Here is a 26,069-nt window from a genome sequence, read left to right on the forward strand (position 1 = left end):
CCATTACCAAGGGAACAAACCTGCTCTTAGCTTCCTCTTCTGCCCTGCTGCTGTTGCTCTCATTTTCTAGAGTGAGTAAGCAACATTAAAATTCAAGATGAGGTTGTGGTTGCTTAATTGTGTTGCTGTTCAAACTAGTACAAAGACATTTTGTAACCAAACCAAAGGCAGCTAATAGCATTGTTCAGGCAACACCATGAAGTTGTGTGCCCCAAATATTTCTTTAAGCTAATTCACTGACAATGAGATAACTTTATCACTTAAATCTATTATACTTTATTCCTTATAATCAGTGATCTTGACCTGTGTACCAGTAAACAGGAGTGTTATTTCTCAGCTTTCTTCAGTCTTGACTCTGGGATTTTTTCCCTGCCTGCCAAGATCGAGTCTGGCAGGTAAAACACTTTGTTTGACACCTATGCCAATTGTATTTGCCAAAGAAAACTAGAGAGATAGAGAGATAAAGCGTTTGTTGACTTTATTTCGCAGATTTTCTCTTTGTTCACACACTGTCAATTTAATTCCAACATAGGTCATGATGTTGTTTACCTGAAGCGGTACGACTGCGACAAGATGTTTCTTGGACAATAAAACAGGAACTCACTGGCAACACTAAGCAAAGAAAACTGCAGTTACTTAAAACAAACAACAATTCTGCAGTTATGGCAAAACAGAGAAGGATTGCAGAGCATTGCAAAAGCCACATTGCTTGCTCATGTACTATATTTGAGCCAGATGAGTTTTAGAAATCAGGGGAAATTGCATCGTACATCAAATGTGCATAAAATCTGCATTAATTGAAGAATGTATGATTTTATATTAATATTTTTATCTCTGCATAATTCTAGTCCAAATATGCAGACATAAAAACGCTCATATTTTGCTTGGTGCAGAGCAGGTGTTGGTACCGACATGACAGGCAGCTTGAGGTAGTTTAAATTTTACAGCCGTCCTGTCACTTTGTCTGAAACATCCCATTCATGTGCACCAATAATCAATCGTCATTCTGGTTTTAAATGCAGAGCAGACACTTGAAGTCAAAGAAGCCTGTGGGGATTCACATGAGGACTTTGATCTAGTCCAATGGGCCAATCTACATGTGCTGACATATCTTCAAATGGCTCACTCTCATCACGTTTACTCTACACATCTAAAACACTCACTAGATTAATCATATATGACTGTTCAATTCATGGAGATACAACCCTTAACAGTACTCAGAAGTACTGTTGATTTCATCTGTACATACCTACAGTACAGTACAGCATGCTGTGACCCACTTTACTCTCTGCTCTCCCACACTAAATTCATGGGCATTGGGTCCCTCAGTAAAGTCTTACGGGCAAAAAGTGGCATTGCTGTGCTGTAGCCCTGGACAAGGTTGGACAGATTAGACACACCAGCCTTGTTTAATACTCCCCCAAAATACAGAGAGGCAGAGATATTGGGAGTATGACTCAGAAATGGCAGACAAAAGCAACAAAAACTGACTTGACTTCATTTTGGGGCATTACACCAATGCTAAAAAAAAATGTTAGTCGCAGCTCTAAAAAGTTAACTAACCACAGCAACTAGTGCTTACACATTAATGCATCAATAATTATAGCCTAGTGACATTGTTTTAAAATGGGCCATTCTGCACAATGAGTACTTTTACTTTTGGTAAGTTAAGGAGATTTTGATACCAAAACTTGTATACTTAAAAAACAATTGGAATGCATGACATTTACTTGAAGTAAGAGTAAGAGTATTTTTATACTGAAGAAGTATTAAGATACTTTTGCTTAAGTAAAATAACTGAATACTTCTTCCACCACTGTGTAATTCTGCCGGAAACACATCGTCGTCAGACAGCTCCCAGGGCTTAAGTTTCCCGATCTGCGCTCCATTTTATGCGCATGCGCTCTCTGGAATAATGAGTCGGTTTGGGTTCTATTTTATCTTTCTCTTCTTGTTATTTAAAAGCCCGAGTTTGATCCTCTTCTTATGTTTCGCTATTTATGTTTACATTCACTACAGAACAAGATAAATGATATCAAATTGGAGTGAAAACCTTTGACGGAAATTAATGCTATCTTGAAATCTCTGTTACAAGATCTTTTCAGCGTTTATGAGTATACAAACACGTCATGAGATGTGTCGTCCTTGTCACTGCAGCTCCGTATGGCGTCAGTCCGCAGTGATGGACTGTGCTGTTCCCGGATCGGAGGTCGTCCCAAAAAACTATAACCAAAACACCGGAGCGTGCGGCGCGTTTACGTTACGCAGTCTGATAAGACGAGATGCTTGATAAGAGGCGTTTATAAACACACGGATACAGACGGAGGATGTCAGCAAACAGGCTGCGACCCCAGGGAAGGATTCAGCAAAACAGCTGGTAAGATTTCAAAATTTACTGGACGCATGTAGTAAACTGTTTACTTGTCGCCGACCTGCTCCAGCAGGTGAAATAACCTGAACCATATTCAAATGTGCGCACGTGGAGACTTTTTGTTATTGCGCTTAATTTCTTGGTTTCTTCACTCTCTTCTAATTTACCACATATCGTAATTTATTCCAATGGTAGAGAGTACGTACACCTGCTCCGGTACTGTACTTAATTACAATTTCTGATGCACTTGTATACTTGAGTATTTTAATTGCAAGCTACTTTATGCTCTGCTACATGTCAGAGGTGAATATTGTACCTTTCACTCTTTTATCTGACAGTTATTGACAGCAATTTTTAAAAACATATAATCAGCATACACAATGTGAAACAAGGAAATGCAAAAACAGGCAATTAAAAACCACCAAAAGCCCATAAAACACTAGAATTAGCTCCAACTATAATGTTAAAATGCTGTTTAAATATAAATGCATCAGTAAAAATTAACCAATAGTGTAATATGTAATAATATTACTCTGACAGGCCATTTTACCTGAAATGTTATTTTGTATTTATAGTACATTTTGCTAATGATACACACATTTACTCAACTGTATTTTTGAATTTAAAACATTTAATATGAAAATGCTACTTTTACTGAAGTAAAGGATCTGAAAACTTCTTCCACCACTGATCTTACCTTTCTCTGCTCTACTTATACTTATTTTCTTGTATTCTGCTCTACTCAACCATACCTTATTCTGCTCTACTCTTCAAATCTACCCTACCCTGTTCTCTCCTATTTTACTTCACTTTATTCCAATTTACAGTTTCTCTACTGTACTCTACCTTACTTATATTCCTCTACTTGACTTTAGTCCCCTCCGCCTCATTTATTCTTCTCTACTCTACTTCTGTCTCATCTACTGATACTTTACTCCTCTACTCTACCTTACCTTATTCTATTCTACTCTACTTTACACCACGCTACTATAACTTACTTACTCCTCTACCATTAGTCTGTTCTACTTTCATGTTATTCTGCTCTACTCTCTGCTACTCTCCTCTACTTTACTTATTAACTCTACACCAAATGATCATATTCTACTTTACATCACTTTAACTTAGTTTCCCTTCCTCTTCTCTAGCTTGTGGAAAAATTGATCAGTCATGAAAACTCAGAAGTTGCAGCCATTTTCATTTCAAAGTAAAAGGTCAAACTTAAATGTCATCTAGGTAAATAACACTCAACTAAACTGACTGGCCCTGACTTATATATACATTTCTATTAAAAGTCACACTTCCTTATTATGGAACTGATGGTTTTTCAGTGTGTAAACTGTTTTGTTGTTTGTCTTTTCCACAGCCCTTCTCTGACAACACTGACGACTGTTTGAACCAATGGGTCTCTCACTGTCAGTCTGGCTGTACAGCAGGGCAGATCGCAGCCCTTCCTCTTCTTCATCAGCTTTCCCGCTGCTGGCTGTCCCGATCTCTTCTCGCCTTGCGGTCACGCTGAACTCCTCTCCGGTTGCTGCAGGAGACGGCCGGTCACACTGGAGCTCACTCCAGCGCTCTCCTCACTTCCTGCTATCTGCCTGCAAACAGGAAGTGACACGCTCACCTGTTGAGCGGAGCAGCGATGGGGTGAGGGCGGAGATGGGGGTGAAGAGTGGGCTTCATGTCTGGGAGGTGCTGTGGAACCCCAACCACAGGGGTAGTCATGCTGTCTTGGGCATTGCCAGGCATAACTGCCCTCTGCAGGCCTCAGGGTACAATGTGCTGGTGGGTGGAGACTCACAGTCATGGGGCTGGGAACTCAAAACCAATCAGCTCTGGCATGCTGGACAGAATATAGGACTTTACCCTGGAAAGAGGAAGAGGTGTCACTGTGAGGCTGAGGAGGATTTTAGGCCACAGTCTTCCACTTCATCACACACAAAGATATCACAGACACATCTCCCCATCCCTGAGCGCATCCTGCTGGTCCTGGACGCCGATGCAGGAACTCTAGGATTTATTGTTGATGGCAGCTTCCTCGGTGTAGCTTTTAAAGACCTCCCTCGTGGAGTGGAGCTGTTCCCAGCAGTGAGCAGTGTGAGAGGAGGAGCCAGCATACGACTACGATACCTGAACGGTGCCACACGTCAGTGTCAGCTTTTTACACAGATCTGCTTTTGTTAGATCGTCTTGAATATAAGAAAACACATAAGTTAACACTTCTTTTCTTTCTCTCTTTTTCCCAGGTGACCCCCCTTCCCTGATGGCTTTGTGTGGACTGTCAATTCATCAGTTTTTAGGGCACCAGAGGCAGAATCAAATGGACAAACTGCCTCTACCGCCTCGTCTCCAGGACTATCTCCTCTCTAGTCAATAACGTACACCTATACATGTAGACGCATACACTGAATAGGAAACATTTTTTCAAGCACTCAGGTGTAACAAGAATTTACAGAACATTTCCTTTTTATATGGAAAAAATATGTACAAATCTATTTATTATTTGTTTTGTGTCTTGCAAAGTAATATATACATAGTTCACTCATATTTGTTTAGATTCAAAACATCAACAGTGAGCTGAGCATGTATAAAATAAATGTCTCCCACTTAAATTTGACTTTGTCATCATTGCTGCCAGTTGGTCACTTTGGTGTGAAATGCGTCTTTTGTGAATGTTGGAAGAAAGCAGAATAAGGGCAGTTTCCTGGTGGTCTTTGGTGGTGTGGAGGCCTCCATTTTGGAAAACATAAATCACGTTTAGTAAAGATGAGAATAATTATTATGAAGAAACGGTGATCCCAAGGTTCCCGTGAAACATATTAATGATGCCTTAAATGGCATAATCCAGTTGCTTATTTTAATTATTAATAACTCCCAAACAAAACTCTGTATGAACTAAATTTCTGAACTAATCTATATTGCTCAATGATAACAGACTGCTTGAATATAGTTATTCATAGCTCATATCTGTAAATGAGCATCTATGAGGTTAGATTAGAGGCAAAGATGACTCATGCTCAGCTTCTAAAGTGCCAAATTCTTTTACATTTTAATTAAAGTATTTGTCATGTTTTTCCCAAGAGCCAAGCTTTAGAAGGTGAGAAGTATACACTCAGTGTAACGGTTGTGGAAAATATTTACTGAGTAGCAGTAGGCTATCACAGTGGAAATGCTCAGGAATAAAAAGACCTTAAAGTGCTAAATAGTATCAGTGGTGCAAAGTACATTTACCCAAATACTATACTTTACAGCTTTGAGTATTGATAGTAATATTTTAATACAAAACATTAGTATAATTGTATACGTACTCATATACTTTTCGTACATCCTTTCTGACACCTCTGTACGTTGAACGCAGGGTGTGTACTTGTATTTACTGGTCGACTGGGTTTTTCAGTGGCCGATGCCAATATTAAGAGAGTATAACTGACTAAATTGCTTCTTTTCTGGGTCTTTTATTCTATGTTGGGTCCGTCAGCTGATGATAATCACTAACTGAAGTCAAAATTTAGCCGAACAATACATTTCAACACCGTCCCACAAAGACTCCTTCCATACGGGACACTGTTGTCATGACAACAGTGAGACAAGTAGGAACGCACGCGCAAAAGAGGGCACGTGAACGCAGTCTCTCTGGCTAACGGACAAGCTGCTGTTACAGAAAAGATTAATCTCTTTGAACTCTTCATAATTAGAGATTGGACTTTACCAACGACACCTCAGCCCCCCCGAGGTTTCCTATAAAAAGTCCCAACCCCTCCTGTAAGTATATGTTAGGTAATTAAAGGAATATTAGTAATACTTCAGCGTAATGTAGCTCCTATCCATTAGCTGGCGTGACTAAACGGCTGCATTAAATTCACTTTGTTGGCTAATCTATTAACCTAGAGAGCTGGGTAGCTAGAGCTAGCTAAAAGTTTAGTTTATGGAAGTTTTAATTTAAATAGAGTGCCTTGTTGTATACTCAAATAATAATAATAACCTTAATGTCTGACTGTTCCTCTCTAGCACTGGTAATGGCAGGAGATGGGGTAGTTATTCGTCCTCTAGGCATAGATGAAGAAGAGGAAGATTCACCTGTGGTAAGACCAGACATCACACTCACCAGCAGAGGAGTAAATAGTTGCAGCAGTGAGATGCATACTCCTGTATTTGTTTATTATCAGGTTTTACTGAGTGTTTTAGCCCAGCATGGACAGGTCGGCCTCTGCTTCTATGACAGTAAGGATTCCTCTTTACACTATATGATAGACACTCCTGACAACTACGAGCTCCGCCTACTGCCCAGAGGTAAACACCACCTGAGACAGTCAGACTTGCCAATTAAGCAAAAATGACAGTTATGTGTATAAACCAACACATGCGCTTACATTACCATACTGTTCCTCGTGCCACCTTTTTTCTGTTGTGTAGTCATCCAGGAGGTTAGTCCCCATGTAATAATTACCAGTGCAAAGCAGGAACGCTACATGGCACAATTCCTGCAACAACTTGGTGAGTTCTGGGAGACAAAACAATATTGGCAAGGGCAAGAGAAACATACAAATGTCAGAGAAAGTTTTGTTGTGAAATGGTATGAATAAAGTGTTTTCAGGGTCAAGGGAATTAAATGAGGTCAGAGCTGCTAGACAGTGCAATCAGCTAGTGTGATAAGTGAGAAGAATGATTGTGTAACTATTATGCACAGCTTTTTAAGGCAACAACCAACTTGTTTTCAAACTCCGCTCTGTTGTATCCCAGGTTCAAACCCAGACTACAAACCAGAGGTGGTCACTTATCCATATTCTGACTTTGGTAATCAGACACCGAACTGTAATATACAAATGTCCTTATTAATTTTTAGGTAGGATTAAATGCTTGCATTAAATTTACATGGTTTTCCACAATGAATCGATTGATTCCGAGTCCATCTTGAATGTTGCAGGTCTGGAAGTCAGTAAGCAGAGGCTGCTTTCTGCCCATCTGCCTTTCCTTCCTGCCTCCATTTCAGAAAAGGACAAAATGTCCTACCTCTCCTCCTGTATCTCCTTTGACTCGCCCCTGATGGTGAGCCAGCTGTCTACATATGACCCTATCCATCAGTTCATCGTTGTGCAGGAGGTGATCATGAACTGTCCATAATTTTCTTGTGTTTATGTGTGGGTGTGAATGTGTGAATATGTGTGTATGTGTGTGTGTGTGTGTGTGTGTACATTGGATAGCTTAGGGCAGTGGGTGCTCTGCTGAAATGTCTGGACAGGAGGAGAGTGGGAGTGGAGCTGGAAGACTGCAGTGTTGGAGTGCCAATCCTACAGTTCCACGCCTACACACTGTAAGACACACATTAATGTAGCTTTGCACAAACACATACACAAAAACACACACACACACACACGACTGTGATTACACATTTTCCATAATGAGTTTTGTCAATGAAGAGTGATTTTTTACCACTCTGTATTTAGCTACACAGGTTTTAGTCTGTCAAACAGGCAGCAGTGGCATGCATTTGTGGCATTATGTTTCCATACAGTAGTGTATGTACAGTTACTGCATAACATTTCTCTATTTTTACCAGCAAACCAAATCGGTTTTATGTGATGGAGAAATGTTCATGAATGAAAAATGTTACCTCTCTGAAATGGGCATTATTTCTTTCCAATATAGTAAAGGTGTTGTTTTCATTGACCGAGACACCTACAGGTAAGAGTGTTCTATTATATAGATGATCTTTGTCCAATATATGTCCCTAAAAGCTGACACTTATCTTTTAAATCTGTCATTGTTCTTTCTTCCACAACTAAAACCTACATTGCATCTGTTTAGTCCATTTTAATTTGACCGTTTCTTGTAAAAGAAGACTTGCTTACTTCAGACCTTTCATTTTACTTTCCTGCCCTTATTTTCTATAATTCTTAACTTAAGCTCTATGTTACGGTTTTCCTTTCTTTTTATTGTACTTTTAATTTATTGTGACAAACGCTGCATTTATATAACTAAGCAAAAAAATAAATGTGTTTTATATTGTATTAAGTATGGTATTCAAATTAGATGCATTATTAGGTGAGGCAAACAAAAACACACAGAAGGAGCCAATGAATGGTTGTCAGATGACTTTAGATTTTGTGCCAGTGTACTGCAGATCTTCAAATCAGAACTTCACCCATCAGTGTACAAGCTCCATTCAGGTGAAAAGGAAGGACTCAGTCTTTATGGTATGCAGCTTTGAACGTAGCAGCTCATGACATTATGACTGTCTTATCTATTGGTGTTTACATGAACCATGTGCTGTGTGTTGTAGGGATACTGAACCGCTGCAGGTGCAAGTTTGGCTCCAAACTACTGCGGTGAGAAACAAAAAAAAATTACAATGAGGGTCCTTTACTTCATCAGAAGAAATACTCTGCTTTTATTAGAAAAGGCTGCTTCTTCCTGCCTGTCCTCACTATCCAGTTAAACAAAACTGATGTCTTCTACTGATGACTACCACAATGCTGTAAAACAGTTACTAGTACTACTAGTATTATGACCACTACTAATAGGCAGGTCAAGTTTGTGCTCTACATCGTACATGAAAGACGATAATCATCAATATAACAATTATATAATCAGAACTATCTTGTTGAAATTATTATGTAAAACAACTAATTACTTTATAAAAGTATATTAATTATTCTCAACACTAGGGGCAGTAGAAATTAACAAAGCAACAAAAAGTTTTTGTCATATATTTAGAAATGTGCATTTAGTGTGGTTTTGGGTTTCATGTGATGAGTGTGTCAGCTTTTCCACCATAATGCATCATCTGTTTTTGATGCCATAACAAATTATATTATGGTGATTTTATTCCCATGGTATGATTATTGTGGGAATGTTATTTAATGTAATTTATGTAATTCTGATATTCTTCTTTACACAACCATTATTTCTTGCATATATACAACATGTAGTTAACTCTGGTAATTCTGGTTATTCTCACGGACTGCAAGATGTAAAGGTTGCTAGTTTGTACCATTTGCTTTATAGAGGTAACATAAGTGTGAGTGATGTCCTCTCGTCTCTCAGCCAGTGGTTCCTGCGGCCGACACAGGACCTGGCCGTGTTACTCAGGAGACAGGAAGTGATACGTTTCTTCTCATCACCGCGGAACTCCGATGCCCTGAGCACCCTGCAGTTCTCACTACGCAACATCAGTAACATTCCAGTAACAACTCTGACCAATGCTTTTCTCCACATCCCTTACCTGCTGTGTCACCACCTGGACATAGAATTTATAAAGCTAGTCTGTGTGTTTGTGTTTGTGTGTGTTAGACTCTTCTGCGCCGGATGTCTCTCTCTCACACCAAAGTGACCAACTGGCAGTGTCTCTACAAGGTCGGAGATACAATATGACCATATACTGATTATCAACAAGACAGCCTCTGTTACATGCATACAAAATGTTGCTCTTGTGTGTGTATGTCAGACCGTGTACAGCGCAGTGTGTCTCAGGGACACAGTGCGACACCTGCCTCAGTCCATTCAGCTCTTTCGTGATATCAGTGAAGGGTTTTCTGATGACCTCCACTATATTGCCTCCCTCATCAGCCGAGTTGTGAGACACACGCATTCATACACCACTGCAAATCTGAGAAGTCTGCTGGCATTCGTTGCTCAGTAGCTCGTTGAGATTTTAACTCCTTCTCTGACTTGGAACGTGTAGGTGGATTTTGAAGCTAGCATAGCTGAGAACCATTTCACCATCAAACCGAATGTGGACCCAGCGATTGATGAGAGTAAGTGCCTCCATACTGGATTGAAAACTGTAACAGTTAGTAAAACATGTCATATAATAACTTAAAACATCTGTTTGGAAATGTCTGGTGAGTCTGTATTGATACATTTATATTGTGATTAAAGTCTTGGTAATGCTCCCTCCCTCTGGCAGAGAAGAGGAGGATGATGGGGTTGTCCGACTTCCTGACAGATGTTGCCAGAAGAGAGCTGGAACACTTGGATGCCTGCATCCCCTCCTGCTCGGTTATCTACATCCCTCTGGTCTGAGCTTTATGTCTACTCGGCTACCAGCTGATATATACCTTTCCAATGAGCAATAAAAAATTATATTTACTCATCTGGCTTGCACCCACATGTGGGATTCATACTGTCAGATATAGGCAAAACAGGTTCTATGGAGCACCACATGTATCACTGCTCATATATCATTGTGTAATCACATTACAGATTGGATTTCTGCTCCGTATCCCTCGCCTGCCCAGCATGGTGGAGAGAGAGGATTTTGAGATTGAGGGGCTTGATTTTATGGTTTGTGTATGAGCTTGTCAACATGTTAGTTTGGTTTGGCTGATTGTTGTTTATTTGCTCATGTGCTCAACCGTTTTCTTGTGTCCATGTGGGCTAGTTCCTGTCAGAGGACCATCTGCACTACCGCAGCCAGAGAACCAAGGAGCTAGACAACCTCCTAGGAGACTTGTACTGTGACATTAGAGGTCTTTTACCTTCTTACTAGTAGACAACTTTTACCTGATAGCTGCGTACCTGACATATAGAAATGACCACAACCACTTAAGGCTCTCCTTATGGTACGCCTTGTTTCCAGACATGGAGACGGCAGTCATGACACAGCTGCAGAACGCAATCCTCGAGAGGAGCGCCTCACTGTACAAGGTTGGTATGCATCACTATGCACTTCCAGGTCTAGGATTTAAAACATGACTCCCACTCTGCTAAAATGATTGTTGGCATGAAAGTAACTGCTAATGTGTGTGGGTGGAGTTTATTGTGATTAGCTATCAGTGTTTCCTTGGGTTGTGTTGTACATTTTGAGTATGAAACAGCGCCGGATGGTCCTGAAGTGCTGTGATATTTGTCTTGTGACAGACAAGTGAGCTGCTGTTTCATGCTGTGATTGCAAATTTTAATGTTATTTTTGAGGATCGAATGAGCATTGAGGCTAGATAAAGAATTATTGTGTTTACAATATTATAGCTGTGGTTAAGATTTGTTAGCTATTATGCAGACTTGGCAATTAAATTAATGTAAGATAAACAATGAACTTTATTGAAAAACAGACTTTCAGCATTTCAAACTAATAAAGCTTTATTATAGTGATTCTCAACAAAAATCTCTGTTTTGGATTCCCATAACATCAAAACAGCCAAATATAATATCTCATATTGCTTCTGCAACATAATCCACTTCATTGTTGTCCATCTGTATGCTCAGTATGTTCCAAATACTCATATTTTCCACCAAAATGTGGAAAAATACGCAGATTCCGTCTTAATTCACACGTTTAGCTTGAGGTTTGTTAACACTTGAGCTCCTTCTTGTTGAGATTTATGGGTCAAAGCTGCTCTGTTCAGGACATTGTGTTTAATGTGTGTGTTGTGTAGGTTCTGGACCTCATTGCTGAGCTGGACTGTTTGATGGCTATGAGCACCGCCTCCCAAGAATACGGCTACACCTCACCCAAACTAGCCAGCCACAGGAGGATAACAATCACACAGGGCAGGTAGGTACACATACATTAGATGGAAACCACTATCCAGATACTCCAGTTCTTGTTGTAATGTAAAACCTTGGCAATGGAAAGTGTCACGCCATGTAAGATAATCTAACATTAGTCTGGCTACTAATCACATACACAGTACACACACAGACAGGCATGTGTACACACCACATACACACACACACACACACACACACATAAAGCGGAAGTTGCATTTGATAAGACACAGCAGTACATTTTTGATAAAAATCTGTACTTTCAAGTTTTTCAATTTTCTAGGCACCCTCTGTTAGAGTTGTGCTGTCCAGTGTTTGTGGCCAACTCCTTCCAGAGCTCAGAGTCGCAGGGCAGAGTCAAGATCATCAGTGGCCCCAACTCATCTGGGAAGAGCATCTACCTAAAACAGGTGTTCCTTACAATTACAAGTTCGATCATCACAGTAACACGTTCAATGACAAACTGCTTCTGATCTTGACTAGCTCGATGATACTGAGCCTTTTCTGTCACTTTGCCCAGAGATAGATAGATAATAAAGATAATAGAGAGCTTTAAGAAGCAAACGAAGAACAAAGATATACATGTGGGAGACAAAAATCTGCATAATTGCACATAGTTTGCCTTCAGCATCAGTTTCTTCAGCACTGGCAGTTGCATTACAGATGCTATGTATCTCAGAACTCTGCAAGATGAGAACAGCTTTCTGCTAAATGAGGAAAGCTGTCACAACACACAAGATTTATAGTTTCTTTTCCAAAGTATTTTATTTACTTTACTTGAAGCTAGAATTTACAGCTTCATCAGAAAAGAGTGACAGTAAAGTTTCTAAATTTATAATGCCTTCATTTAACACTCCTGCCTCCCATTTCGTTAAGTTCAGGCCACAGCACTTGTCATTTAACCCTGACTTTCTGCTTTCTGATTTGACTTTGGCAGGTGGGTCTGATTGTGTTCATGGCTCTGATTGGCTCAGACGTGCCTGCGAAGGAGGCAGAGATCGGTCTGGTAGATGGGATCTTTACCCGCATGCAGAGCAGAGAGTCTGTGTCCGTGGGCCTCAGCACCTTCATGATAGACCTCAACCAGGTACCTAATTCACTCACACACACATGCACACTTTAGCACACAAGCAACTATGTATGTATGTCAGTGTGTGTGGGTGCGGAAATAAAAAATATTAACTCCCGGCACTACTGCCCTCCAGCTTTACTCCCACTCTCCACCTGTCAAGACATTTTTATAACGCAACTACTGCCTACAGCCATAAAACACACACACACACACAAACAAAAACACACAATAAAACACCAATGTGTGGTATAACAGTTTGTCTCTCTTTTCTCCAGATGGCCCTGGCTCTCAACAGCAGTACTGGCAACTCATTAGCTCTCATCGATGAATTTGGAAAAGGAACTAACACAGTGAGTAGAACTTATTCCAGTGCTTTGTAAATTAAATACATATGTATACACATAACAAGGACACACAGTGTCACTGATGTGAAGCGCTTGAAACCAATCCCAGCCAATATTTCCCAGTTTAGAGCTGCAGCACGAACAGACCTCCAGTTCAGCTCAACATGTGCTGCCTATCAGCAACAAAATAGCAGCAGCTGTTTAGAGCTGCAGATATAGAGGTGTTGATGTGCGCCTGCTACAGGCAAGAAAAGAAATAATGCAACTCATGCAACCTGCAGGCAACAACTGCTGTTTTTCAATAGCTGCTGTTTGTGTGTTTTAAAGTGTTTCATATATGCTGTTTTTGCATTTCGTATCTTAGTTTTGGGAACTGCAGCATATTTTGTGCTGGATACTTGGAAATGTGCAGACTTCACAGTGCTCGGAGTATCATTATGTTCTCCGTCCTCCATCACTGTCTGCCAGGTTACTCTGGAGAGGGACGGAGGGGCTCCAAACCAATTTGATTTGTCTAAGGGAGAAATAGAGGTGTGGGATGCAGGGGCCAGAAACAATAAAAGGAAATGACCAATTTAGGTTGAATAAGTCCCGTCTTAGCCCGGTTTATAGATGTTAATGACAAGAATTTAAATCGGCTGTACCCTGTATTTATGCAATAATAATGAACTTCCAAATTATTATTGCTTGAATCTGCAGCTCCCTTTGGCTTACCAGAGCTGTATAGTGAGTTTCAGCTCATTGCTTAGCTGTCCAGCCCTCAGTGTTGCTGTTTTGGTTCACTCTTACCAGCCTCAGCAGGCAGTTGTTTTCAGCCAAAAATCCACTGTACAATACCTGCTCAACACCAAATGACAGACAGACAGATTTAGTGACTAGCTGGTGAACATAATGAAGCATTTAGCAGCTAAAGAGCCAGATATTTCCCTCAGGAGCTGGCAGAGACCAGAAGGAGTAAGAAGAGTGTTAATATTGAACTTACATTTGCCAGGTGGCGAGAAACACGACTTCAACTGAATGATGATGTTGCTCCGTATCTGCTGAATGTGGAAATAAGCAGCTGTTTGCTACTATTGCTCACTGTTTTTTCACTATATCAACTTAAAAGGTACAACTTATGGTGTTTTACAGCCAAAAGCTGAACTGTATTTCTGTTATGTCTGAGTATTTAGCAGGGGGTATGTAATTGTGACACGGTCCTAAATCTAAATTTTTTTCTAAATGTAAACTGCAACTGTAACCCACTCACCTCTTACCTGGAAGTGGTGCATGTTCTAAAATTTAAACAGCTATTGCTTTCTTTGCCTGTAGATGGTGACATGTACCATATAACAGCAAGGCATGGCTCCATTGTTGCATGTCATACCTCTTTGCCTTTCCCAACATTTCCTGTATAACACTGTAGTTGAGGTAGTCGGACAATGATGGATAGCTCCTCCTTGGCGAGAATGTTAGCAATGCTATTTTTGCAACAAAAGCTTCAAAGGAAACATACTGTGCAAACTTTGATTTGTCTTCTGTGATTAGAATTATCAGACTATAATTACTCACACAAAGAATTTCTATTCTGCTGTGCATAGATACATGCATTCATTGTCAATGAATTTACTTTAAGTTTAGATAACAAGTTATTTGCAAATATGAAGAATAATTACCTGTTACTTTAGCATCAGTTAACTTTTGTTTTTGCAGTGCTGTTGCTCAATCGAAATGACACAAATCAGTAGGCAGGAATGTTATTTTAATTGGTTTACATGTGGCACCAACTCAATCTCAGGCTATCAAAGGTTTGTCCAAGGAGCTTAGCCTGAATTAAGACTGAAGGTGTTTGCCCATAGCAGCCTCATCCATGCTCAGAAACATAGCCAACTGTATAGTGTTCCCCTTCAGGTGGATGGACTTTCGCTGCTAGCTGCATCAATCTCTCACTGGCTGAGCAAAGCTCCGCTGGATGTTCCTCATGTCCTGCTGGCTACTAACTTCCACAGTTTGCTGCAGCTGGACCTACTACCCTCCTCTGGCCTGCTGTCTCTTCTGGTACTGATACTCAACTGAACTTGCACTTGGCATTGTGTAGCCTGAAGCATTTCGTGAATGTCCAGTGAGGTTTCATGATGGTAAACTAATGTGCTGCAGAAAAACTTTGACAGCAAAACTTCTAAATGAGATTGCACTCCTCATTTGTTTTACCTCATTAGATGTTTATATTTTTTTCTATTTTTTGTGTTTATGTGGTTGTGTATTTATGTGTGTGTGTGTGTGTTAGACTCTAGAGACAGCAGTGGACGGGGATGAGTTGGTGTTTCTGTACCAACTGAAGGAAGGGATATGCCAGTCCAGCTATGCTGCCAACATAGCTACACTGGCAGGCCTGCCAACCAGCCTTGTACAGAGAGGAGTTGAGGTAAACATTCACACATAGACACAAACCCAAATACACAGAGGAATGCTCACATTGACTGACTGTTTGTGGGTGGGTGTCTTTGGTCAGGTGTCTGAACTGTACAGGACAGGAAGGTCCATCAAACGCATTGACAAAGCATCATCAGATGAGCAGGCAAACAGGTTTGTTGAACTCCAGTTACACAGAACAACAATAAAAACCAACACAAGAGAGCAGTGTATGTGAAACAGGCTGTGGCTGACAGGTGCAGGTCTGTGGTGGTGAAGTTCCTGAGCATGGACCTGGAGGACCAAAATTTGGACCTTCAACATTTCATGAAAGAGGAGATCCTGCCCTCTGCTGGGGAGCTGCTGAACTGCAGTTAACTAGCTCTGCTGCAGCTGCGAACAAATTTCTACAGCTCTGTGGTCAGTTTGTTCATTCTGTTTCTGTTTTCAGTTGGTTCGGGGCGAGAGCAGGCTTTAACTGATGTTCCACCTGTAGATCAGATACATTTATCCAGATATATGACAATAATCGTTTTACAGTATGACTGTAACATTTACTACAGTTTACTGCATATGTAGCAAAGGTTTAAGTTGCAGCAGTTAAATTTTTTCTTGTGTTTTGTTCAGGTGAAATACTACATTGAATATGATGTAAACAGATCGGTTGGATTTATGTCTTTCTAAATGAATAAACTAGTGCTATAATTATCTAAGTAGCGTTTTCTAATTCAGTACCCCTACTGGATAGTACAAAAATTCTGCAAAGCTGGTGATTTTTCTTCACCATATGGTTGAAGTCCTTTGAGCATCACTTCACAGTCTTTTTCTTTTGACAGCATAAATAAATGCATGTTGTTTATTGCGATCCCGTTGAGGCTTTAGTGAGGTGCCAAGTGGTTAGGACAGCCATTGTGAGATACAAAAGTGTGGTGATGGGAAGTTTGTGCGCCGTGTTGCAGAAGGGAGTGTCGCAGCAGTGTTTGGTCATGACAAAGATGGTTTTGTTCGAGAAGAGCTCCACCGTGGTCTCCAGACCGCACTCCTCTGCCCTCACGCAACCCAGAGTCTTTATGTCCAGAGCATCAGCTAGGGAGACAAGTATTCAATATAACATCTCTGAGCAAATTAAAGTAAAATACATATACAAGTTTACACCCTCTAATGTTTCAATGTTAATTAATAAACATACACTAGAAATACAGTCCCGTCCAACGTACCTGCCTTTCCTCGGCCCGTGTAGCAGTGCTCTCCGAGGCTGCAGTTGGTTTTGGTGGTATAGCAGGCATCCCAGAAGCCCAGGTCACATCGGAAACACTTCAGAAACTCCTCCTCTTCCTCAAATCCCACTGACTCCATTAGCTTCTCCTCATCTTCACCTGTGCCTAAGGAACACCACAGACAAAAAGGACAGTTTGACACAATAAAGGAGACAGCGTCTAACAATGAGATAGTGGAAAAAAGTTTGTGAATTAGTTATTGTCACTGAAAACTAAATTTTAATTACGTCCAGTATATTAAGTAAAAATGTTTTAAAATTTTTACTTAACCTTTGTTTAACCAGATTTTCAATCTCCCATTGAGATTAGAAGCTTCTTTTGCAAGAAATACCAGACAAAGATGGCAGGAAGTCACAGACAAAAAAAGACAAATAAGTTAAGAACAGAGAATATACATTTAACAGCATAGATGTCAGATTAATGGATGAACGGCTTTGGATTATTCAGATTTTGAGCCGTTTATATAATAGCTTTTTGGATACACTTATTATTCAGAGGGCACTGAATGTGTGAAGCGTTGGAGCGCCGTCGAAGGACATCAGGCCAAACTGATGAGCCACATTCTGCCGAGCAGCACTTAAGCATCTCAGAAATATTTTGTTTATTCTGCAGCAGTCTGGAATTTGTTTCTGTGAGTGGATGACTTGTGTTATTCAGGGAGTGCTCCAAGTCTTCGGGCTGCATCATGTTTTTATTAAACAGACAGATACTGGAATTAATAGAAAGAACTGGCTGCAGAATGTAGTGCAGGAGTGGGACAAACCCTCAGTTATTCTCAGTTATTCGTACCATGCAAAGAGGCTTCTTCCTAAAATGAGTGATTTATTGGCAGTGTGAAATGAAGGTGACAGAACAAACGTTTTCTCTAATTCTGAATCAAATATGGCTGAAATTACCTTCATTTTAAGATGGCACTAACTAGGCCATTTTATATTCAAATAACTGTAAAGACAGCATATTTGAACACAAATACACATGATCATCCAGGCAGTTTTAGATGAAACCGCATCTCTTTCTGAGATTCATGTTTTGAATCCATTGTGAGGGCACATCCAGTTGTAAAATGGCTTGCTTCAGTGCTGCAGGAGGCTGGAGCATTAATCTCCTCTGGGCCTTAAGATGAGTTTCAGGAAGACTTACAATCCTTATCCCCTCTCATCTTGTTAGCTTGTGCTAGCTCAGGTGAACTTGCACAAAAAGAGTAGTTAGAGTTCATTGGGAGGGGAAAACAGACTTACTAAAGCTATACTCTGTTGCCAGTTTATTAGGTGCGCCTTGCCAGTGTAATCTAATACAATAGACATGCAATGTCTGTCTGCAATACATCCTGGCCTCACGAAGGTTATCATGTTAAGTATTTGGTGAAACTTCTTGAAGAATTTTGTTTGTGGTGTTGTTGAACTGTGTTTCTAATATTTTCTTCACCCCATTTGTATCCACGAAGGAAGTTTAAACTACAGCCTCCAAAATGACCATTAAGTTGAATTAACAACTCTTTCAAAACAGTTTCAACAAAACGCAGCATTCTAACCTTCCTTAAGTTTGGATTTATTGCAGAGCTGCGATGCTTAATTGACTAGTGGACAAAATGTATCAGCGACTACTCTGATAAGCAGTAAATTTAATTATATGATTTGCTGCTTTTCCACGTCTTATATTACAGCAAATGTAGTAATTTTAGACCAAACCAGACATTAGAAGATGACACCTTGGACTCTGTGAAACTGAGGTGGACATTTCTCACTATTTTTATTTTTAATGTTTTATTGATCTAACAATTAGTAAATCATTTAAGAAAATAAACAGATTGCTCAGTAATGAAAATAATCTAATTATAACCGTGGAGCTGTTGTATTATACAGTACAGAAAAAAATAGGCTCTGTTGATACTTCACAGATGAAACAGGCCATTAATTTACTATGAAATTATACATTATGTGTATGTTTATATCAATTTTATAATAATAGATCAAATCTGTAAAAATAGAGGATTCACAGTTTTGTGAAATCAGCAAGAATCTACAGCTTGTGTAAAGATAATAAGATTTTTTTAAGCCCAGTTGTTAAGCCCAGTCTATGAGGGGAAAACATAAACCTTCTAGAAGCAGCAATACTGTAGAACAGAAGAAGCTGTTTGTCTACACCTACAAACCTACGTCATCTTACCTTCAGCAGGTGTGAGCATCATGATGGCAAAAACACAGAATATCAGTCCTTTCATTTTGAGCGGGATACTTCTTCCATTGACTGCACCATGAGGACTGCAGAAGACCAGAAGCTGCACTGAAATTGGATTAGTCAGGAATCCACCTGCTATTTGTCCTGCACCGATCACAGCTGTTGAAAGGCTGCAGATGATCAAACAATGGAGGTTTTAGGGGGACAGTTGCAAATCACAAACCTCACCTGGACTGTTAGGTCTGTGTGAGAAGAGGGGTGGAGTTTGGAGAACCAGAAAAGATTTAATGTCTCCGTTAATGTCAGAAATTTGGTTTATTAGCCATTTTAACAAAAGATACAACATGAATGTTATACATAAAACCAAGCTGGTATCTCATCGCTCTGCTTTGATGAAATACTGAGTGCCAGATGTTGACAAAGGTGGTGGAAAACATTTCTCCATCCAGCTGATGCTTCTCACTTTTTACAAAGACGTCTTAACCGAATCCCTTTTCCTGCTGTAACAGGTGAAGTCTTTGAGTAAAAAAAAAAGTTGTTTTTTAAACTGGCATCTTCAGGCTGGTTGATCCTCGGCCACTTTCATCTTTTATACCCAAAAATGGTGATCATAGCTCTTCTCTCTCTTAAGGAAGAGAGAAATTGCATGTGTCCTGAGTCAGCGTCATGGTTAAGCAGCTTACAGCCTCGCGTACGTCTGCTCAGATATTTATCAACACACACGCGCACACACACACACACACACACACTAAGCTCTCAGAGGAGGGAATTCAGTTATATTTTCAATGCAGCAAGAAACGTGTATTGCTGAATTATGTAACAACACTGTGAATTATGTACACACACATATACACTGATGTACACACGACAAACCTCAAAGATTGCTTGTATTGCTGCAGTGCAGTTGTTGCATGTACGTAAAGATACTGAACTTCCCTCTGGTCACTTTAATGTCTGATTCAAAGAGGTTTCACATCTGAATTTAATCTGAACAGGATTAACGCCTTGTAAAACAAACCCCATACACAATATGTGTGTATTGGTTGGCTGATTGATCGTTTGGGTCGTTTTTTTTAAGCGGCAGTGACTCAAATGTGAAGATTTGTTGCTTTTCTTTGTCTTAGATCATAGTTAACCCTATTTGAGTTTCCACCTTTTGTTTGGACAGAACAAACAATTTGAAGCAATTTAAAGACTTTTGATGGCATTTTTCACTCTTTTTTGAACAACTCTATGATCATTTTGGAGGATGTAGACTGTGGTGCTGTTGAGCTGTAGTACAGAGAGGTGTCTGTGTTATTCAGCCTACCCTCATTGATATAAATGTGGTGGATGCAATACAATTAAACCGCACTACAAACCGCGGCCTGCAGAATGATCAAAAAGTTGAACAACATGTCTAAAATATTATAACCTTCGTGAAGGTAGATATTATTGCAGGACTGTTGTATGAGACTGCAGGAGGCATAACTAAAAAACTGGCAATTGGGTGCAGGCGAACAGATTAGACACTAATCGACAAATTAATCTGCAAATTCATGAAAATAATCTTTGGTTGCAGCTCTACAATACGGCATTTTTCTTACTAAATGTAAGCACATCAGAGCATCTCACACTAAGGAGGGCTCATGTCTGTGCGAGAGCGCAGAGGGAGCTGCTTTTCTGAGCGATAAGTGCGAAGGAGGCTGCTTGCAGCTTGCTGCAAGATTCAGTCACATCTCCCCAACTCATCGCAGCTATTGAAAGATAGATCCAGCAGCTTAAAACAGCATTCTGTACCTACACAGAGCCCTCTACGGAGTCTCTGTGTGTGCGTGCATGTGTGTGAGAGAGAGATGGGTGCTGTTTTTAGTGAGTGAAATGTGTGGCTGCAAATTACTGTACACTTCAGTCTCAGTCGTCATCTGGATGGCAGGATCCCAGCATGGGCCCAAACAACAAGGAAATACTCTGCAGTCCTAAAGCACCTATAAAAACCTTCAGACTGATCCCCTGTGTAATTAGAGGCAGGAGGAGAAAATGCTGGCGATAATTAAAATCCTACCCCCTTACCTCTCCGCCTGTTGCTCCACTGTTGCTTAATTGGACCCGATAACATTTTACTCTGCATTGTTTTGCTCTATTTTCTCTGTTTTGGCTGTTTCGCAGAAGCCAAGGATCGAGATGGAGGCTGGAGTATTTGAATAAAAGCGTAGGAATCAGATGATGAAGAGAGAGGAGATGAAAGGTCGGGATGGTGGGAGGGTGAGGCTTCAGTTACACGACTCACAGGGCCGCTTTTCTCAGTTAAGCTGCGTCAGGAATAACTCATAACAGCCTCAATAAATTTTGCTTTTTTTTTTGTAAGTCATTGCTCTTTTCTTTGTATCCACCATCTGATTGAAATTCTTTAAGATCTCGCCTCACCACACTCGAGAAAAGGGAGAAAACTGAGCAGCTGACACTGTGAATAGAAAAAAAAATGTTGAATTACAGTAAAAAACTCAAACTCGAGTTCACACTTATATGTGCACAGAGCACCAGCTGGTATTTATAGCGTGGCTGTAGGTGTCGAGCGAGTGGTTTGTGGCCTAACATGCTTCTCTTGTTTATACCGAGAAACAATTTCCTCAGATAAAGAGTAGATTACAGTATGTGTGAGATTAGATAAAAACTCATTTGAGACCAAATCTGGCTCATCCTCTTAACCAAACCCCTCCAGCAAGGAAACGTAGACACTGTATCTCTGCAGAGAGGATGTGTGTGTCAGAGAGAGAGCGAGAGCGAGAGAGGGAGAGAGGAAGTGTGTGTGTCCATCTCCCAGTATGGCACCCCAAGAAGTTTTCAGCAATCCTCCTCGCGTCCTAATATGGTCAAACGAGCAGCGGCTTTTGGGATTTTGGGCATGGGTGAGTTCAAAGACAACAAGATGGCGAGTTGACATCAAACAGCGTAGCTCCAATCTTTCAAACGTGGGTGAGTCAGAGAGCGATGTAGGACAAAAACACCCTTCACAGACAGTGACTCAGAGCCACTGCGCCACTTGGAGGCACTAAAACATACCAACAAACATTTCATCTGTTTATTGAGGAATGCATAGTCTTGTCTTGAGAGCGTGTCTGTACGTGAAACGTTCAAATATACCTCATCATGCATATTTTATGGGACAGCAGAGGATGAACCGGCAGGGGGTTCAGTGTTGAGGTGGCAGAGGAGAGCCTGTCCGTATGTTGAAGTTGATTTCACTGGAGTTGCAAGAGTCTGAGTAGACGGACGAGTGAGAGATGGAAGGGCAGGGGGAGGGAGGGTGGGGAGTCGGCTCCTGGTGGTGCAGAACTCGAGCAAGCAGGGTTGATGTTCCCTCCTTCTCCCCCTCCTCTTCTCTGGCCCCCTCTTTATCTCTACCTCCTGCGTCCGAAGGGGGCGGGGGTGACGGCCGGCTGCTGATGTTGTGTCTGTTCCTGTGAGGCGGAGGAGGACCACAGTTCTGGTTTGAGAGGGGGAGTGTGTGGGCCGGAGTGGCCCAGCATCCCTGCTCTCCATCTCTACTCTCCCACTGCTCCTGACAGCCGAAGCTGGGCTGCTCCTGTGAATCCTCCCATCCGTTTCCTCCCTTCAGATCTTCAAGGTCATCAGATGCCTCTCGTCTGAGCACCTCCAGGTCCCGGTTCTCGTACAGCAGCGTGGCGGCGCAGATGAAGATGAACAAACCCACTCCCATGACCACGGGCCCGGCCAGTTTCATCCTCTCGACGTGGGTGCTGCCTCGGCCGCCCGTGGGCTTCGGCGCTGCGGATACGTAACCCGCCACCGCAACACCCATCCCCACCAAAACCACCACAACACCCAGCATTAGCCAGACGCCTGGGGCAGAGCGCAGGTGCAGTTTGGTTTGGAGACTTTTGCCTTTCCTCAGGTGTCTGTGGCATGCTGGGAGGCAAATGGGTAATGACTGGGTAGAGTGGGAGGAGGCGGGGCTGCAGACGGGACTGGTCGCTGTCATCCTCTGGCTTCAGACTGAACAGAGAGAAGAAGAAACAGAAGAGAGAACAAAGGGGAGAAACGCAAGAATTAAGCAAGAAAGTGTTGCATGCAGCATCAGAGGGAGAGCTCTGGGGGTGCTGGAGAGGAGATAGTTTACTCTGCATTGCACTCAACAGGAAATAGCTGCTTTAATAAGACATGTGGCCGAGTTAATGAGATGCCAACTCTTCTGCAGCTCCTCCAGTGTCTCTGTGGAGCCACACAGAGACTCTCCGCTCTCCAGCTACTCAACCCTGCGGCAGCCTCTCTGAACCCGCACGAAACTGTTCCTCAAACACTTATGCATCATCATGGGGATGAAAACCACTGACCCTGTTCAGGACCTTGTGATTCCCCTTCACAATCTCACTGCAGCCATGGAACTACAGTCACATTACCTCGGTACTTGCTCCAACTGAACTCGTGATATAATTTCCCCCCGAGGCAAGTGAACACAACGGGTGATTCAACAGGACGCAAACGAAGATGATACATTGGCCACCAAGTCCTGTTTCATAAGTGCTGCTGCGCATGCATGTTTAATGTTAGATTTTAATTCATGGTGCTCGACAGCACTGTTTCTGACCACAGTGATTCACCGCAGTTAACTGTCCGGTTACTTTAACGCGTTCAAGATCAGATCGGATACTTGCCTCTTCTTGGACGTTGATCCGAAACAGAAACTGGCTCCTCGGCATTATCAAAAGAAATAACCCTGAGTTGCGTGCGTTATTCCTCCCACTCCTCCGTGTGTCTTCTCCACCACTTTGATCCGCGGTTAAATCCACACTTTCACCCAATTCCTCCTCGGATCAAGCCGTTTTTCTTCCCCGGCTCTGCTGTGTGAGCCGGCGGGTGCCGCGGAGCCCGAAATGAGGCTTTTATAGTAAATAATAGTCTTGCTGAAAGTGGTGCAAAGCTGCTCTGCCGATCCGTCTCCTCACTGCTGGTGCGCCTATGCAGCCTGTGTTTTGATTTGCCTCTGTGTGTAGAGGAGGGGTCGTGGGAATCTGTGGCTGGTCCAGGCCAGTCCCACGGTGAGCCCAGTTATTCTTAGTGACCACCAGCCATCAAGTGTCAGCGAAACAGTGAAATCACTGATCCATCAGAAACATCAAAAATGTAAAGGAAATACATGTCATGTAAATAAATAAATAAATGCATTACACCCCTTCCTCAAAGGGCCGTATATCTTCTTAACTATAATACCTGCACACTTAACGCTTTTGCTGCCTGCTTGTCAAACACATGATTTGTAGTTATGGATTTTTGGATGATTTACGTCCTTCCGTTCCAGGCGGCCATTAGGGTTTCCATTTAATTCTGCATGGTATGAAAATCAATGGGCAGTTGCTTGAATTTTGCTTAAAGGGGAACACCACTGGTTTTACCCATCCAAGTCTTTTCCAAGGTTTATGTTAAAAAAACAACAACAAAAAGTTGTATAAAGCCCTTTGCGGCTCCAGAGAGAGCTGGATAAAGTTTGCCTCGAGTGATGTCACTAGACTCAGTGTGGGTTGGGCCTGAAGACTACAAGTTTAAAAATGAACAAAGTCTGGGGGTGTGGATAAAAAAAGGTGAGCTTTCCAGACCTCTGGAGCCTGCTTCTCACATCTGCCTAAAGCTAGTGGGCTACAAGGCTACATATGCAGATACAACCACAACACACCCAAATCTCTGATTGCATTGTCAGCAGTTGGGTTGCATTGTGGGTAATGTAGGCACCACACTTTGACATGGAAGACAAAGGTGTGAAGAAGGTGACCTCTCTGGTCCTGCTGCACGATTTTCATATTTTGTTTTTAAACTGTGAGTCCGACAACGTTACAGGTGCGCAATGCTAAATCAGTGGACTTTGTGTTAATTATTTTCATCTGTACTACATCCTGGCCCACGTAGCATACAGATATGGGTCAACAGACATGACTCATACACCACAGGCCAGCATTTGGGTGATTCTCAGCTTGTTGCTCAAAGAGCAGGTGTAGCCAATTCACAGCATGGTGGTTTTAGGGTAAGCTGCGATGCGGTTCGTGCAGATTTGACCCACATAGCATACTGGTTTGTGGTTGAGTTTTGCCTGTTTGCAGATAGGTCATGTATGAGCAAGCCACTTTCTGTTTAGAGGGTTGCAACCACATTGCAACATGCAGTCTCAGAAACTTTTTTTTTTTTCAAAAAATGTGAGCCAGAACACTTTAAATTGCCTGATTTTTCTGTTTTGAGCCATTTACTTTAACATAAAATACAGCCACATATTTATACCACTATATGCCTGTGTGCTCTGGTGTTACCTGTAGCTATAACTATATACTGATCCATTGCAAACATGCCATGACAACATTTATGAGGTGGAAAATTCTGCATTTATTGTTTTAAAGGTTTAAGATACCCAAAAGAAAAAAAAAGTCAAAGTAAATATACTTCTTTTGTTTGTTGAATCATCTTAGATAATTCTGAAGGCTTAAGTCCAGAACACTTCTACTCTGTAGGTGTGGCTCTAGCAATTGACAACAAGGCAAGATGATTAAGAACAAGCGCGCAAGGAAATGGTCATCCATTATACGTCGGCCCTTGAAGATTTTTTTACCGCAAATTTGATCGTGGTCTTAGTCATCTTGGCAGTTTAAATGCAGATTGATTTGAAAAGTCTGGAGTGAATAACCTCATAATTATAATGTAACTTTGTCAGTAACACAGATTGTGATGTTCACTGTCATGGACTCCTAAACATGTTTTGGGAGTCTGCAACCTAATTTTCACAATGTACAGAAATGAATGGAAACCTGTGCTTACACAGAACCATAGAAAAAATAATCCAAAATTTCTAAAACCCAAGCATGGGTTCCATAATGTATATTTGTAACGTAAATTAGTATCAAAAGTACATGTTGTGCCGTAAAATATCTCATGTGACTGATATATTGACGTATATAGTTATATGACTTTGT

At 41.3% G+C, this 26,069-nt stretch overlaps 3 protein-coding genes across 5 annotated transcripts; 2 read left to right on the forward strand and 1 right to left on the reverse strand.

The window, feature by feature from the left end:
* The first annotated feature begins 1,977 nt into the window (after positions 1-1,977).
* LOC121610998 (SPRY domain-containing SOCS box protein 1) lies at positions 1,978-4,844 on the forward strand. Its single transcript, XM_041943346.1, has 3 exons — positions 1,978-2,377; positions 3,735-4,514; positions 4,615-4,844. The coding sequence occupies exons 2-3, from the start codon at positions 3,770-3,772 to the stop codon at positions 4,743-4,745; spliced, it is 876 nt and encodes a 291-aa protein (XP_041799280.1). The 5' UTR covers positions 1,978-2,377; positions 3,735-3,769; the 3' UTR covers positions 4,746-4,844.
* A 1,540-nt stretch (positions 4,845-6,384) lies between these two features.
* msh5 (mutS homolog 5) lies at positions 6,385-16,039 on the forward strand. Its single transcript, XM_041942342.1, has 25 exons — positions 6,385-6,450; positions 6,535-6,658; positions 6,782-6,862; positions 7,109-7,162; positions 7,293-7,414; positions 7,570-7,679; positions 8,015-8,050; positions 8,480-8,562; positions 8,649-8,694; positions 9,413-9,551; positions 9,659-9,721; positions 9,813-9,941; positions 10,050-10,122; positions 10,275-10,384; positions 10,571-10,651; positions 10,749-10,836; positions 10,947-11,014; positions 11,743-11,861; positions 12,138-12,264; positions 12,792-12,941; positions 13,202-13,276; positions 15,161-15,307; positions 15,537-15,674; positions 15,762-15,835; positions 15,919-16,039. The coding sequence occupies exons 1-25, from the start codon at positions 6,385-6,387 to the stop codon at positions 16,037-16,039; spliced, it is 2,424 nt and encodes an 807-aa protein (XP_041798276.1).
* On the reverse strand, positions 15,035-19,235 carry LOC121610491 (sperm acrosome membrane-associated protein 4-like). 3 transcript variants are annotated; one of them, XM_041942626.1, is made up of 4 exons: positions 19,105-19,235; positions 17,209-17,253; positions 16,879-17,043; positions 15,035-16,747 (listed from the first exon to the last, which is right to left on the reverse strand). In XM_041942626.1, the coding sequence occupies exons 1-4, from the start codon at positions 19,157-19,159 to the stop codon at positions 16,518-16,520; spliced, it is 495 nt and encodes a 164-aa protein (XP_041798560.1). In that variant the 5' UTR covers positions 19,160-19,235; the 3' UTR covers positions 15,035-16,517. The 3 variants fall into 3 exon arrangements, with proteins under 3 accessions (XP_041798560.1, XP_041798561.1, XP_041798562.1); XM_041942627.1 differs by having other exon boundaries at positions 17,209-17,250; positions 19,105-19,207; XM_041942628.1 differs by lacking the exon at positions 17,209-17,253 and having other exon boundaries at positions 19,105-19,173.
* Positions 19,236-26,069: the final 6,834 nt, after the last annotated feature.

This window comes from Chelmon rostratus, chromosome 8 (genome assembly GCF_017976325.1).
Source record: "Chelmon rostratus isolate fCheRos1 chromosome 8, fCheRos1.pri, whole genome shotgun sequence".
NCBI lineage: Eukaryota > Metazoa > Chordata > Actinopteri > Chaetodontiformes > Chaetodontidae > Chelmon > Chelmon rostratus.

Excerpts from the sequence above, each read along its gene's own strand:
- msh5 (XM_041942342.1), top strand. The coding sequence starts at position 6,385 with ATGGCAGGAGATGGGGTAGTTATTCGTCCTCTAGGCATAGATGAAGAA. Across the intron at positions 7,415-7,569 it reads CCTTTGACTCGCCCCTGATG|CTTAGGGCAGTGGGTGCTCT; the intron begins GTGAGCCAGCTG and ends TACATTGGATAG. Across the intron at positions 10,652-10,748 it reads TTGAGGGGCTTGATTTTATG|TTCCTGTCAGAGGACCATCT; the intron begins GTTTGTGTATGA and ends CATGTGGGCTAG.
- LOC121610491 (XM_041942626.1), bottom strand. The coding sequence starts at position 19,159 with ATGAAAGGACTGATATTCTGTGTTTTTGCCATCATGATGCTCACACCT. Across the intron at positions 17,254-19,104 it reads GATGCTCACACCTGCTGAAG|AAGCTTCTAATCTCAATGGG; the intron begins GTAAGATGACGT and ends TTCTTGCAAAAG. Across the intron at positions 16,748-16,878 it reads CACGGGCCGAGGAAAGGCAG|CTGATGCTCTGGACATAAAG; the intron begins GTACGTTGGACG and ends TTGTCTCCCTAG.
- LOC121610998 (XM_041943346.1), top strand. The coding sequence starts at position 3,770 with ATGGGTCTCTCACTGTCAGTCTGGCTGTACAGCAGGGCAGATCGCAGC. Across the intron at positions 4,515-4,614 it reads ATACCTGAACGGTGCCACAC|GTGACCCCCCTTCCCTGATG; the intron begins GTCAGTGTCAGC and ends TCTTTTTCCCAG.